Source organism: Berghia stephanieae, chromosome 7 (genome assembly GCF_034508935.2).
Source record: "Berghia stephanieae isolate SIO BIC M18660-M18661 chromosome 7, UCSD_Bste_1.3, whole genome shotgun sequence".
Taxonomy (NCBI): Eukaryota; Metazoa; Mollusca; class Gastropoda; order Nudibranchia; family Aeolidiidae; genus Berghia; species Berghia stephanieae.
The window spans coordinates 13,735,706-13,752,301 of record NC_088366.1 but is presented as its reverse complement, the minus strand read 5'-3'; the positions used below and the strand labels follow the sequence as shown (position 1 = coordinate 13,752,301).

The window sequence follows — 16,596 nt, the reverse complement described above, 5'->3', positions numbered from 1 at the left end:
TATTAGATTTTTTTTTTCGTTATCCCATCTCCTTCCCTTGTATTGGCGTTGAAATGGCCTAAATGACATGTGTCGCAAGTGCCGTGATACGCCTATAAAAAAACAAACACAAACAACAATCTATACATCACAATTAATAAAGAAAAGATCTGTCATAATTTTAAAATAAATGAAATTTATTTTCCTATTAGAATAAAATAATATAGTATGTAAGTATAATTAGGGCAATCATCATGAAATAAAAATAAAGTAAATTTGATAAACATTTGTTTAAATAAATTGCAAAAGGCAGTTAATGATGTATGCGTTAGTTAAGTACCATTTTAAATTCAGTATGGAATAAATCTCTTTGGATTCATCCATTTTAGTGGTAAAACAATAATTATCAACAAAACTCTGACTGGAGTACTGAAATGACAGTTATCTCTTCACATTCGTTAATATTCACTTTTTATGTAAAATATCAGAGTTCTTAAGTTATGAATAAAATAATATAAGCGTTGAACAGGTGGATTAAAAAACAAACAAAAGATGTTCATTAAATAAATACTAATTGCACTGTTTAGGGAAAAAAATAATTAAAAAGAACTGTTTTACTCTACCCCTCCACCTCGTATAATAACGGGTAATGATATCAAGTTTACAATAATAATTTGTGACGTTAGGTAATCAATATTAATTTTCACTAAAATAAGATTTTAAAAAAAGAAGTATCATTTAAGTATTTTCGTAAAATAAATTTCTTTTATTTAGAGATAATGAAATCAAAATTGGGTCGAATTTTTTTTTTTTACACTCATGCGTTTTGGAATTAAAAACGTTGTTATTCCTAACACGCATTTGCACACTCGTGCAGCAGATGGGAACACGTCCTGGTTTCCAAAAAGAAGCAAGAGTGTAAGAATCATAAATTATAACTTCAAAATTGAATGAAGATGGAAAATACAATTGTTGTTCCATTTATTTGAATTGAATTTGAATTGACCACCCTGTCTATTTAGTAAAATAAACATTATGCAAAAATTGATGCTTGACGCTTGAAGAAATAATAAATAATAACAATAATAAAATGTAATGGAAGCTCCAATTTAATTTAGGAAGACGGAATCATGTGGATGTTTCTAATTTTTCCCCCATGTCAACAAAGCACCGTAAATGAAACGCTAAAGACAAATGATAGGTGAGAGAATAGCAGGTGAATCAGAAACCATCTGCACTTACCTCTCACCTCTCATTCATCTTTAGTATTTCATTCATCGTGTTTTGTTGATAAAAGGGGAAGCCTGAAACGCCCACATCATCTCTCTTCGTAAAGCAAATCGAAGCTTCCATTACCTTTCATCATTGCAATTTAAAATTGATAAACATAGTAGGCATTTAATCATTGGCTCACACATCAAGGTGGACGACAAAGACAAACATGCAATCAATGGACATCAGACCATAGCTCTCTCCTTACCGATCATTTTCAGGATTTTCCCTGGAATGTCACACCCAACAAAAACATCGATTTCTTTACACCCAAACGTACACTATATACTATACATAATTTGTTCAGCACAACAAGCTCTGCTTAGTTGCTGAGTCAAGTAGCCTTGGTTAAATATACTTTGCGATAGACTAGAGTCTTACCCAAAGGGTAGTTAGCAATTGCTGTCCATTTCTAGCTCAAGAAATTGGAAAAAAAGTCCGGATCCATAGGCTTTATGGCTCTGAAGAGCTACTGAAAAAAAATATTGCAGACCTGACTGTTTTCATCTGAATATCTCAAGCCGCAAAGCTCTTATTGACCTATAGGTGAAAAACAGCAAACCAAGGAGGGGGTGATAAAATTGTTTGGAATTTAGACCTTGAAATTGAAAGCAAAATACTGAACTAATTTTTAACACGGATTTTATTGCCAGAGACAGAGAAGCAGCATTTGCAGACAAAAGGGGCTGAGCTACATAAATGAGTAAAAGCTATATAAAATGGATGACATGTGCTGTGATTGAAGACCTAAGTCGATGTGATATCTATTTGATTATATATTATTGATCTTACTTGAAAGACACTTCATTTAGATACACCGTTTCATTCACGCCCTTTAACATGTCAATGACAAGTATTTTAATACAATCTTTAATTCCAATTAGACATAGTAAACATTACAGACAATTTATCAATTTATGTTCTATCCTCTCCTTTTATCAGTAGCTGAAGATTAAACCAAAACTTGTCAAAAAAAAAAAAGACTTATAAAGTAGTGTCAAGTTTAAGATTTTTTGATGAGTAAGGGGCCATCTCAATCTATCCACACACACACACACACACACACATATATATATATATATATATATATATATATATATATATATATATATATATATATATATATATATATATATATATATTTAGAGAGGGTTATTCACAAGCAATAAACAATATATAAATTGGCATCTTATTGGTTTGTTCGTTTGGTTTGGGGTTTTTTTTTTTGTTTGTTGAAAATTTTTTCTTGTTTTTGTGTCCTTTTATTTTCATCTATAACAAAGATTGGTCTCTCTATTAGTATTAGTTGAATGGGTATCAAGATGAGAAGTTTAAATTACCAATAACATTAATTATACCAGACAATTAAGAACATACTTGGATATTCAATCAAAAAGACACTGTATTATAAATATATGACAATGTTGATCAGACTCATATCAGGATCCTTCAATCATGGAAAATATAGAAAAGAGAATATACACTCCTGCATGGTGTTCGAGAAAACTTTGCTGGAGTGTAGCACAAATTTTCAGATATGCATAATTATCTACCCTGTTTACTTAAGCTTGAAGAAATTTCGATGAAATTCCAATTTTAAAAATTGGATAAGACTCAATAATTCTCAATTATAATAGATTATTCAACATGGATGTCCTGCTTTGACACACAACAAATCTGAAGTCATCTAATATTGGTGTTAATGTCATTAAAATTATAGTAATATAAATACAATTATGATCATTGAGTAAAACAAATTGAAATTTCTCATACAAACGTTTGATCACAAAACAAACCAAAAAAAAAAAAAATCCAAAAAAAATAATAATAATAATTATATATCACAGATATAAATACTAAAAAAAAAACAACAGGTAGCAGTAAAAAAGATATAAATTTCTTATTTAAAAATCAATTAATTAAAAATGAATGACATGACTCGTCGTCTAAAACTGGTATCATGTTCGGTTGAACCAGATGCTGGAAAGGCTATTTTAAGATAAAATTACCAAATAAGTGAAATTATACATTTTTTTGTTGTTGCATTAATTGTTTAAAGTTGTTGATACCTATCAGTTTATGCTGTGACATATAACATGACCCGTTGTCTGAACACAGCGTTTTGTTTGGTGGCTTAGCTCAAAAGTACTGGATTCACATTCAATTACTCGGTTCAAATCCACATTTTTAAATAATTATTTTTTAACCTCTCTGCCCACCCACCAGTGACTGGGTAGCTGGTCTATTATTATAAGTAACTCATTGCCACAGTCTGGTATTTTGGTGCGGCAAAGACAAAATCTAAAATTAAATGATCAGAACCATTGCAAAATTCAGTAAACCTAAAAATGTTTGACTGAAATTCCTTAATTTAAACTTCATGTTGAAATATCCAACCAGACTGAGGCTGTGGCTCACAAATGTTGACAACATGGGAAAAGCATACACATTATAGTTCATATCTAATATTATTTTAAAAGATTTTATACCATTTACACAAATCCCTCTACATGTGATTCTACTCAAACTTTACACAAAACCCTCCCATTTTCATCAAGACTGCAATCACATTTTACCATTTTCACACCAAGTGTGCAAACATTTTTTACCATTTTTAACAAGAGTGCAGTAACACCTGACCAATTTACCATGATTGCACTAACAATTCACCTTTTTTTTACCAAAAGATCAGTTTTCACCAAGAATGCAGTCACTCTAATCAGAAGTACAACAACCAAGAGTGTAATAACATCCTACAATTTTTCACCAAAATGCAGAATGCTAGTCGCATCACTGATACAGGACTATACATGAAAACAATGAGACATCTTGTCAAGATAAGATAAATATCAAACCTCATTTGTGAAGAGTGAAACAACCATTCAACTGTCATCTGCATTTTTTGCGGCCGCAAATGGCAATTTGCGGCCGCAAATATCAGGGCGATCCGCAAATTTTGGCAAATTTCCCAAAATTGGCAAATCGTGGCAAAATTTGGGGAAATTGGCAAATCGCGTGGCAAATTTTGAGAAAAAAAAGAAGCAAAAACAAAATAACGAGAAAAAAAAGTGCGAAACTTGAGAAATGTTGCAGCTTTGCCTGGGCCCATAGAACTCTGTGCCTGGGCCCAAACCAAAGGAAGCTACTCTCTACGGATAATGATCCTTTAAAATCTTTGTAACAACGCTATTCATAATGTAGCCTCCTTAAATGTAATAAATTGACTTTTATATTTTTTTCCTTCTGTATCGCGTGTTAATTTTTACTGAAATGCTTAGTTCTCCTCGGCAAATTTTTTGGCAAATTTTGGGCTTTTTGGCAAATTTCTTGGCAAATTTTGGGGGTTTTTTGGGCAAATTTTGGCAAATTTTAGGTCCCAATTTGGCAAAAAATGCAGATGACAGATTCAACAAAATCAAATTACAAACCCAGACAGCTATGACCTTACAGTCTTAGTTCAGCTGACACAAAGACTTTTCTACACATTATCTCTTTTGTCTGCGGCCATGAATATAAATAAAACATTTTAATGATTTAAAATCGCTGGTATCTACCTACGTGTACATATATATCAGCCATATAACCAAATGCAAAATAAATTCTTGGCTAATTCATAATTTATACAGTAGAACATGAAAGTAACGTACTCGGAAATAGCGAGAACTCGGATATAGCGAGTAAAATCTAAATCCCCGTTTTTTTCCCTTATTTGAGTCAATAAAATTAGCATGAAAGTAGCGAGTATGAAAAAGAGGTCAACTCGGAAATAACGAGCATTTCCTGCCCCAGCCTAGGACTGCGAACGAAGTAAAGCAAAACAAGAGACAATGGCAATTTAAATATTTTTAGCCTAGCCTCTTTTCTTTTCTTATTTTTCGTTACGAGTAATATTACATAGTAGTAGCCTAGTCTGTAGTAGTACATAATAGGCGAAACAAATTTGGGTGGGGGTTGGGTTTGTGTGCGTGTGTGTGTATTAGGGGTGGGGGTCAATTATTCACCTAATGTGGTGCCATGCGACGCGCGAGGTAAGCACATGTCAACATGCCTCACTTCGCAGCATCGGTCAGCGAGTAGCATCGTTAACGAACGACACGATCAGCGAGAGAGGGGAGTGTGGAACCATTATTTCAATGGGTCAGTGATTGAGTGATGCGCTTGCTTACCTCATCAAACATGCCGAGTGCATACAAACACTCGCGCGCACACGCACACACACACACACTTCTATGTTCTTGTTTTTTTTTCTAGTCATGATTTTACTTGAAAATAAAAACAAAAAACAACAAAAAAAAAACAAGCATTCTGCCACTTCTGTGAAGAAATTGAAATAGGGGCGACGGCTTTTACTCGAATTACACACTGAGGGGAATAACCAGCAATATTATAACCTTTCCTGGCAACTCGGGAATAGCGAGAACTCGGAAATAGCGAGTAATCAGGAGTGGACCCGTCGAACTCGCTATTTCCGCGTTCTACTGTATAAATATAGTCTTTGTATTTTGCATTAAAATGGTCTAAGGTACAGGTCACCAGTCATACAGTGGATGAGCAAAGCTTACATGATGTGAAATAACAATGATTCATAACTAATTAATATCTTGTAGATCAAACAGGAACGTTGTTACGACTGATGTCTTCAACGGCTGCCAGTCCCAAATACCAGAAGAGGAACATGTACAGGGTTGTCACCACTGCTATACCGAGACCTAAATATAACACAATTTGCTGGGAGAGGAGAGAAGGAAGAGGGAGACATTGAAATAAACGGGAGTCATAAAATAATGTATACGATGCAGTCCACTAAATGTCAACACCTACAGAACGTTAGAGTTTGTTGACTTTATAGGTTGATATTACCTGAAAACAAATGACACAATATGTGGGGTATCAAAATAGATCATGTCTCTTAATGCTAGTTAAACTTTTTATGGTTGCCTTGACTGTTTTGTGAGTTGTAATTGTTATATTTAATTGTAATACTTTGTTATCTATTTTTAATAAAACATTATGCAAGAATGTAACAATGACAAAAATTTTGCATTAACCCAAATAATATCATTTGTATATCGCTTCTTTTCTAAAATTGTTACCTGTGTGGACAAAGGTGCATTCTGGTCTGCTCGCGATTTCATGTGTTTAATTTCCTTCTTTGATTTCTTCCAGTCATGTTTGCCTGACGATAAATAATAACAATATAATAATAATAAATAATAAAGTATTCATCTGTAGCGCTTAATGTCGAGACCTCAAAGCACTTTACAATATCTCTTGACAAACTGCAAACACACTTATACCATGCCAAAAGACCCATACAACAGTCGCACACACTAACTTTACAAGTTTTACAAAGTGATATTCGACAAATGAGAACTAAAAATAAAACAAATCATAAACTCATCAATCAGAAAACATCTATGATAAACATTTCTGGAAAAGATAAGTTTTCAACTTTTTCTTAAAATCCTCATGCTGCTCCCCAGCCTCACTGACAAAGGAACAGTTTCCAAATGGAAGGATTTGCTTTATACAAAGATCTATTGCTGAAATAAGTCAGCCGTGTTTTTGGCACTTTTTCACTTATATTAGCAAGATCTCCGATGATCTAAGCTGACAAAGTGGGGAGTAGGGGACAACAAGTTCTTGAGTGTAGCTTGAAGATTGGGTATTAAGTGCATTGAAACAAAAAAAGGACAATTTTGTATTCGATTCTGGCTCGAATGGGCAACCACGAAGGGTTCTGAGTATAGTTTCCACTTTTGTTTTCTCGTGATGACCAATGCCCAGAACCATTCTAACAGCCATGTTCTTTTGCAGTCTATCAACATTCTTGTCAGTAAGGCCCACAAACAGCTATTTGCAATAGTAGAGGGGTGAGAGAATGAGTGCACAGACAACTGCTTTAAGCTGGTTGGCTGGAAGGAACCGTTTCATTCTTTGTAATATATTCAATTCATATTTTATGGTCCTCATCATCTGGTCAATCTAGTGTTCCAGACCTAAAGCGTCGTCCCGCACAAAACCAAGATTTTTTGCTCTACCTGTCAGGGAGACGTGGCTGTTTAAAAAGGAATTGCTATGTAAACCAGTCTTCCAGACTTAGAAGGTGTACCACATAATAAAATTTCTGTTCATTCTTAAATACGTTTTAGTCTAATGCTCTGCATCTGTTTTAAAATCAGAAAAAAGAAGGCCTTTACATAATATTATTTTTTTCGTCATGAGTCAAGCTTGCATTTAATCTTTTAAATGATATAATAATAATAATAATAATAATAATGATAATAATAATAATAATAATAATAATAATAATAATAATAATAATAATAATAATAATAATAATAATAATAATAATAATAATAAAATAAGAAGAAGAAGAAGAAGAAGAAGAAGAAGAAGAAGAAGAAGAAGAAGAAGAAGAAGAAGAAGAAGAAGAAGAAGAAGAAGAAGGAGAAGAAGAAGAAGAAGAAGAAGAATGGTAAACATGAATCTGAGATCTACAATGGCAAAAACAAAGAAAAAATTATAAACAGTTTAGATACAATTATAGTCCAAGTTCAAATGATAGATATATTCAGACGTGGGCTTGCATGGGCATAATGCTTTAAAATAGTTAGACCTTCAAATTTTGAGAAAAAAAACATAAACATAACAAATAAAAAAATAAAATAAATAAACAATTTAAAATTCTAACACGGGAACAGCGCTGAAGCAATAGCAGACTAATTTCTAGACTTAAATACATCAGACCTACCAACTTTTCAAAATGCCAAATTGAGAATTTTAGATTTGTCAAACTTGAGTCTGCCACATTGACAACGAATAACAAATTCAACGGGCAAATATAAGTAAATAACAATTTACAGTTACAGGACTATTCTGTTGCGTATGTTTTGTTTTTATTATTGTTGCTGTTGTATTGTTTTTAGTTGTTTAAAAAAAATTATTTTTGCACTGCAATGTGCTATTCTTATAAGGTGATGATGTCATCCTATTGCTATTACCAGATCCAAGTCAAATGATAACGTGAAAATGAGGCACCATATACTAGATTGCAATATCAAATCATATAACCATATTTATCATGTTTATTGACATTCCCTTAAAAATAATGTGAAGCTCTAAATGAGGAAAATCTATCTGTAATCTGTTAGAGAACCAGTTCAACCAGATCAGGAATTTCCCAATGAAATCGGGAAGGTTGGCAGATCTGTACATGCTGATGCTGCTTCTGCTTCTGATAAGAATACTACCATCATTACCAACCTATTTGTTTCCGGTGTTGATCCACTGGAGTGAAACAATGTTGCGCATCTTTTCTGCCCATCTCTGGCTTATCACAAAAGTAGAACTGCAGTAATCCTTTTATTCCCTCAGTCAATACTCATTCTACTCTGTGACACACCTTGCCTGTAAAACGTCACTGACATGAATGATACAGTTTTGGAGACTATCCAGTGAACCTATGACCTATGGAGCATAAAAACAAACTTGGATATGGTCCATAACTAGATAATTCTGATATATGCTAGTTAGAGATGAAGAGGAACTGAGAAGATGGCACAGAGCCGGTTAACATGGAGATTTGCTGATGGCTTATGCTCCAATTAATGCGTGTGAAAGGCCAAAGTGACAAAATCAACATCATCATCATCATCATCATTATTTTCATCATGATCACCATCATCTCATCGTTTTAAACTGCATCTACCCTGTATGACAACAGCTGTAGATATACATAATGATAGTGATACAAAAGACACAAACATAAAAATAAGAAGAATAAAACAATACTTCAAAACACACCAGAAAATGAAAGCAACTTTAAAATACGAAACACACGTTTGTTTTGTTTTTGATTTTTAAAATGTTTGTTTTATTGTTTTTTTTTACTGCCTCAAAAGAATGGCAGTTTAAAAATGATATTAACTTTATTTAGTATTTAATTTACTCGATGCAATTTAAATAAGGAAAATATCCCTATAGAGTCAATGCATATATCTTAAATTTACATAAAATAGTTCAAAATGAAATAGCGGTTAGAATAAATCTACATGGCCACGGCCACCTCCCCACAGTGGCTAAAACGTTTAACTCTCAAACCAATCGCGAGAAAGCCACTATTTCACAGAATATCCCCTATTGTTTCATTCTCTGGATCTTGTTCTTTTCTTGTCACCCTCAAAGTAACAATATTCAGTGTGAAAATTGGCGGCATTACACATAATCATAACAATAACAATCTACTTTTGTGTGTACATTTTCTTGAGTTTTCACATACGGATGTTTGACATAGTCATATATTGTTGATATAAGCGAGACTCTATTTGCAGTTAGTACTGCAATCTTAACTGTCAAAAATATTGCACATTGAATAGTGGAGTACATACACGACTCCTGACTATTTCAATTTTGAATCTATTGACTATTGAATACATATGTATATGTTTATAATATATCTAGACGTCTATGTATATTTGAATTATAATGCACATCTATGTATTAAAGGTAAAGTTTTTCTAAGCCTATGACACTTGATGTATCATCGTGGGTCTTCCCTGAGTGGCGCCTGTATATATGGAAGTTCTTCCCGGATCTACAATGTAAACAAAGTGATAAAACACAACAACAATAACAACAACAAAACAAAAACCAACAACAACAAAAAGACCTAAGGGAGGAGGGAGAGTTAGGGGTGGTTATGGCGTTAAATTATACTTGTTGGTGTTGTGCTATATTAAAATTTTTGACTGCAAACTAAACAGTTGCATTCATTACAGTTTACATTACACTTTCAGTACTTATATTTATATTAGGTATATCATTAGATATTAACAACAATTCTTCATAATTGTCTTTCTTTGACTTTGACAAAAATATAATAAATGAATGTAATGGATATGCTTTTAAGAATGTATTAAACGAAGCTTGGGCAGTACAGTGTCTTGTTTCAAATCCAACATTGGACAAATTACTAGTAACAAAACATCAAACAAATTTAATAGCTACCTCTGCCCTTTTATTTCCCTCCGTTCATGCTGGGGTCTCGTATTGCAAGTTGCAAATGTACCAAGCTCGGTGCTGTGTTGTCAACAAAAAGGTGAAAGGTCAACAGTCAAGAACGAATCATTTTGACAAAAGAGCTCCTATGACATTTCGGCTTTTTCCGTCCACCAGTGGAATGAATACACAGATGTTTTCCGTCCACCAGTGGATTTAACGGATGCAATTAATGCAATTGGGGGGGGGGGGGGGGGGGGGGGGTCCCAATAGCTCTGTTGTTGGAGCACTCGCTTCACGCGCACGTGCAGTCGAGATTTTTTCTGACGCCCCTGTCCACCCAGCAGTGGGTAGCTCATTTGGTGGAAAGTACTTTGTGATAGACTAGCGTCCTATCCAAAGGATAGCAAGAAATTGCTCTTGTCCGTTTCATGCTATAGAAACCGGGATAAACTCCGGGTCCAATGGCTCTGAAATTCAATGAATGAAACTTTATTTGTATTATTATTAATTAATGCAATTATGTAGTTACGAACGAAGGTTGTGCAAACAATCATTGTCACTTGTCACCCGTGCATATTGCATCGTCTAGACTAACACGCGATCGATCACACATACACGACGAGAGAGAGAGAGAGAGAGAGAGAGAGAGAGAGAGAGAGAGAGAGAGAGAGAGAGAGAGAGGGGGGGGGGTATGGTGAATGCGAACGTCGGTGGGAGAAAGGAGGGGAGAAGCAGTTATATTTCGGTAGGCTTAGAAAAACTTTACCTTCTAATATTAGATTGTTATTCCTTTAATAGCCTTCTCTTTGAATTCATTTCAAATTCGTGAATACTTTTCGTTCTACCTTCCGTCACGTAGCACGGTATTACGGAGTTATAGTTACAAGCCGAAGCAGCCCGAACGATCGACTTACCGATCACGTGTTCAATTTTTTCTCGCGTCCTCTCGTCTAATCTCGTCACTCCGGAATAGAAAGAGGAGGCGGAGCTTATATGATATAATGCAATGAAAGTTCTGTCCGATGACGGGTGGGGGGATATCACCTCTCCAAAACTTACCTTATTATATGAGATCTTGAGATTCTTATCCAATCATCGATTGCTCGTTTGACAGTTCGCTTGTGAACAGTTACGAGATCATCTCTTGATTTATGGGCAGGCGGCTTTGCGTAAAGGCGGTGAGTGTTGTATGCATCAAAGAGTACCGCTGACCGATGGGTAAATAGTCGTTGTGTAACCCAAAAGCCCTGCCGACTCGACTGCAAGGTCTTGTATGTAATAGTTGCGTCACCATCTCAACGCTCAGGAATTAATTAGTGAGGCAGGACTCTCAGTATATATATATATATATATATATATATATATATATTATATATATATATATATATATATATATATATATTATAAAAAACCAACAACGCTTTTGAACCACACGAGATACATCAGTGTGCTCGTCGCATTGAGAATTGAAAAATGAGATATAAATCAAGAAAATCGACCGGAAAATAAATAAACTATCATTAAGTTTTAAAAAAATTGAGCAATATTTTTTTCAAAATCAATCTACTAGAAATTTTTTTAAATTTCTAAACCTATTTTTGTGAAACAAAGATAAATGTTCTCCTTTTTGCAAGCTGATTCAAACAATGTGGTTTTCAAATTTATCGTATACGTAATCATTTGGAAGCTACAGAGAAAGGTGTTTTTGTGTAATCCCTTTCACACACACAGGCGCGCGCGCGCACACACACACACACATATATATATATATATATATATATATATATATATATATATATATATATATATATACAAACATACACATCCCTGGTCATCTATTGCCTATATTATTAATGTTAATGTATACATCCCATGCTGATTGTCACTACCCCCCCCCCCCCCCCCCCCCAACCATTTCCACCATCCAAGTACCAGCGGCCTTTTCTCTTTGATTTCGTATCATGGTCTACCCGAAGCCCAACACCTCGGTCGTTTGTGGGTCAACCCTCCCCCCACCTTCCCCCGTAATCAATTTATAATTTTCTCTCCGCCACATGCACAATTATATATACTATTGAATGACACTGACCTTGCCCCTCCCCTAACACATGGTAGATCCGATGCTGCATACCGCTTGAGAGTCTTCACTATCCAGATCTCGTTCATGGTCACGTGAGAAGGCTATATCCGTTCGGCCCGATTTCGTTAAAAGCCTATTATAATAGCTGGTTGATTTAATCTTCCTCACTCAATTCTCTTGACGGCTCGACCACTCCACTCCTCATATCACTTGTATTTTATGATTGATATCTTATTATCGGGACTTGTTGGAAAACTGCATTATTTGATTCCACTATCAAGACGCCGGAGCTTCATTATTCATCTTTGCCAGTCACTGTCAGGATTGTCGTGTCCGGATGTCGTTGAATATTATGTCCTCTGTCTGGAAGTAGTACTAGTACTTAACAAGTCCATACAACTTTATCCTCAAGATCACAGAAGTTATGTAATATTGTCATGTTATCATTTGTAACTACTGCGATCATTATTTATAAGAACATTCATCTCATTAAATTTCATCCTTCTATATTCTCATCATCTTAAACCAATTCGTCATTTCTTCTTTATTTTAAAAGTAACTCGTAAATTCTGGGGGCCTTATTTGTCACATCTTTATTTTATGAATGTAGTCGAGTTAGCTCTTGAGCACTCATAAAACCATGACAAAGGTGAAGGTCTGAAGTCATTCATTAATTCAATACAACTTCCGTTCGTGCAGTGTACAGAAAAATCATTTTAAAGAAATAAAATTCTCTTTATTCATTCCATAGGGGAAATTTGTCTCTAGGGTCTATTCCAAGGGGAGACTGGAATAACCCAGGCGTTGGTCGCAGTGTACCGCCGCAAATTATTGAACTAGAGCAGAGCAGATTCTAATGGCATCCACCACCCTCACTCTGTTACCCCGGGTTTCCATATTCGCCAAATATTTGGTCGGATCTCCGCCGCCCATAGCCAAACTCCGCTGGGGGAAAAAGCTTCGGCAGCCAGGCTTAGTCTCAAGCGACTATCCCTCAACCGCCGCCTTACAACACCTGGATAGAATACGTGGTCTTCTGCGAACATGGAAGCAGAGCCCGCCTGTCCCTGCATCGGTCCCCAGGCAGGATGCGAGAACTCAACCACCAACCACGTCAGCGACTGGAGCCCTGCTCGTTTACGCGGCGAGGGTCGTCTGCATAGATAACACAGGAGTGTCTGTGGTCGTCTGGGTCCAATTGCTCCTACCTGCCAGGAGTTTCCTCCTACCTACCAGGAGGTTTGGTTCCCACTCCGGCTACATCGTTGGTCCGAGTCGCGGGCACCCCCCACACTCATAGGAGGTGCCAAGTTCTCACGTCTGGGCTTCGTACATCTCCTACCTGCTAGGTTTTGCCAAGTACCCACGATTGAGCCCTGTACGCCTCCCTACGACAAGGAGGTGACGTGCGAAATCGTCCCTTCAGGTCATTGATTTCCCAATCATGACCCTTTCAGTACAGCCATTTGGAAAACGTACTCTCTGCCCCCACAGGAGTCGTATCTCCAGTGTAGCCGCCGTCCTCGCCTTGCGGCTGGGCATGCGTGCCATTGGTCCGCTTTACCGCTTTAGGTTTGGGCCGCAAGGGGCTGGGATAACAGAATGGAGAGGGTGTCCGGCTAGCGGTGCCTAGACAGCCTTGGGTGTCCGATGGGTGACGCCATGAAAACGGTCCATCGAACGTGTCCGGTAGGTGACGCCATGAAAACGGCCTACCGAACGAATGCCCGGGATAGGGGTATTCCTATTCGGGCGCCAGATTGAATCACATCCAGTTCGCGCTTCCCACGTCAGGCCGGTTTAGGCGCCCGAAATTTGCTGGTTTCTCCGGGATGGTCTAGTGACGGTGCACCGGTCCACCTCTTGCTCTAGGTCAGCAATTAAGCGCCCCTGCCGGTGTATGGTACATACGTCGAGGCAGTGATTCATTAGGAGCGACGTGACTTGCTCAAGGCCACACAGCGAAGCGGCGGGTGATCGAACTTGGTACCATTCGGGTACGAAGCAAAGACCATACCGCTTAGCCACACTGCCTCCTAAATCAGTAGGTGAAGGTGAGTAATTAATTTTTCGATAAATGACAGTTGTTAAGGGTTTTACGGCGCTTGCAACACATTAAGGTCATATCAGCGCCAGTAAAAAGGAAGAAAATGGGAAAGTAAAAAGTTCTAGAATTACAATTAAAGCACCCAAGAAAAGGTAAGACAAAGGGGAATTGGTTCAAATAGGAAACAGATGTAGATTCCAAGAGCAAACTATCAAAGTACTTCGTTTGAGATCACCTAAAAGTCTCATCCAGACACAAGCACAGGCCCCCACTAAGAGGAACACACTCAAATGTTTACAAATTATATATAACACGTAAACAAACATAATACAGTTCATATCAGAGAGATGATTTACAAGGAAAAAAAATATCATCTCCCAAACTAACTCTACATTTGACTGTTTCCCTCTCAGTCAGAACACCCAACCAGGGCCAGGAAAAAACCAAGCAATCTCATACCAAGACAAAGACAGAAAGCATGTTGGAAAACAGCCTAAAGGGGATAGAAGACACAGTATGTACCTCCCTGCCCACTATGGGAGGTCAGGATCCCCACCCAGGATAAATGACAGCTTACCCGGACCTTCGATTTAAGTTGTTTAAGCCAATATCACGATTACGTCACAAGCGGTCATTAACTCACTAAATCAATCCTAGAGATTTTTGCTACTTTTCAAAACTGGAAAAAATGTATTCAAAATAAGCATGTGCATAGATAGTTTTATTCAACTACCATTAACATGCAAAAATTAAAAACATTAGCTTTGATACCACGCATTTGACTCATAAAAATGAAATAAATAGGCATGGGTTAAAGTAACACGGGTTAACTACGGATATAGTCGGTGTTAGGGTTGAGTGAGTTAATGCATTTTTAGCTTGATCCGGTTAATCCTATTAGAGACTAAATAGGGGCTGTTATAATATGTTTAAATTACTGAAATAGGAGCAACATTTCGCAATTCTACGAATTTGTCCTAATGGTAGGCAGGTCTGGACGAGAACAATATATATAATATTATATGAAAGGATAGAAGAGACAAGGACTATCATTCTGATGCCTGCCGCTCCCTCCCCCTTTCCTCTCTTTTTTTTTTTCATCTGCTCTAGGACAATCATCACCCAAAACTTAAATATGATGAAAGTAAAAAAAAAAAAAAAAAAATAATCCAAGCACAACAATCTTGATGATCAATCCAAATTTTATTGCACAGAGTACAGGGCCCTGCACACACCAACATGACAATGGCCTTAGCAATAGCATGTAGTATTTTGTAGTATAAGTGGCATTGTGGTATTTAATGTTATTATATCTATTTTGCAGCACATGGACACAATACATCTTTTTCTCCTTCTTTATTAAAAAAAAAAAAGAAACGTTTTGTTCCAAATATCGATTGATTAATATGACCTACAACTTGTCAGAAAGTATCAAATAATAGTAATAATAATAACAAAAATAATAATAATAATGCATAAAAGAGAGATGATTACAAGGAAGAAAAATATCCTCTCACAAAACAAACACTATATATTTGACTGTTTCCCTCTCAACCAAGGACTCCGGTAAGGGCCAGAACAAAAGTAAGCAATCCCATTCCATAACAAAGACAACAGATATAGGGGAGATAAAAGACACAGCAAGTGACCTCCTGCCCACCATGAGAGGTCAAAAGACCCCACCCAGTACTCCCAGAGCTAAGACTAAGACATTTGGCAGTCTACGAAACTGAAGGTCATCTTGATCCGCCGATATTTGGTTAGAATGAACAAAAGTGTTTTGCCTTTATGCGTCAATATGAAGGTGATGCATCAATCCTCTGTGTACATCCTACCTACTGAACGTACGTGTCTGTGTGGGTGAGCGTGGTAGTGTGAGTGAGTGATTTGAATTTGAAGGCAACATCAACACAGTATCGTATCACACAGCTAATGCTGACATTATTACCAGCCTGTGGTCATTCAATATACCTACTTGAGTGGCCAAGTTATACGTCACAGCAAGCCTTATATGTATCAGACATGTCTCCTGTTAAGGTTACGTTAAGTTCTAACCTTTAAGTAAGGTTTATGTCGAAAGTATCTGGGTTTACCCTCATTCATCGAAATCTAACCCTACTTCTATGCATATATCTAATGGCTCCGTCAAGAAGAGGCTTTACTGGGAAAACTTCCAACATACACAGTGTATAAATTTTGTTTTAAACTTGGATCA

At 36.4% G+C, this 16,596-nt stretch overlaps 1 protein-coding gene across 2 annotated transcripts; it reads right to left on the bottom strand.

Annotated features, from left to right (window-relative positions):
- Nucleotides 1–2,404: 2,404 nt before the first annotated feature.
- Nucleotides 2,405–11,162, bottom strand: LOC144976733 (triple QxxK/R motif-containing protein-like). Of its 2 annotated transcripts, none has more exons than XM_078921105.1 (4): nt 11,021–11,162; nt 8,518–8,721; nt 6,345–6,427; nt 2,405–5,979 (listed from the first exon to the last, which is right to left on the bottom strand). In XM_078921105.1, the coding sequence occupies exons 2-4, from the start codon at nt 8,576–8,578 to the stop codon at nt 5,860–5,862; spliced, it is 264 nt and encodes an 87-aa protein (XP_078777231.1). In that variant the 5' UTR covers nt 8,579–8,721; nt 11,021–11,162; the 3' UTR covers nt 2,405–5,859. The 2 variants fall into 2 exon arrangements, with proteins under 2 accessions (XP_078777231.1, XP_078777230.1); XM_078921104.1 differs by lacking the exon at nt 11,021–11,162 and adding an exon at nt 10,261–10,361.
- Between the last annotated feature and the right edge of the window lie 5,434 nt (nt 11,163–16,596).

Excerpts from the sequence above, each read along its gene's own strand:
- LOC144976733 (XM_078921105.1), bottom strand. The coding sequence starts at position 8,578 with ATGGGCAGAAAAGATGCGCAACATTGTTTCACTCCAGTGGATCAACAC. Across the intron at positions 6,428-8,517 it reads TCAACACCGGAAACAAATAG|GCAAACATGACTGGAAGAAA; the intron begins GTTGGTAATGAT and ends ATTTATCGTCAG. Across the intron at positions 5,980-6,344 it reads ATGCACCTTTGTCCACACAG|CAAATTGTGTTATATTTAGG; the intron begins GTAACAATTTTA and ends CTCCTCTCCCAG.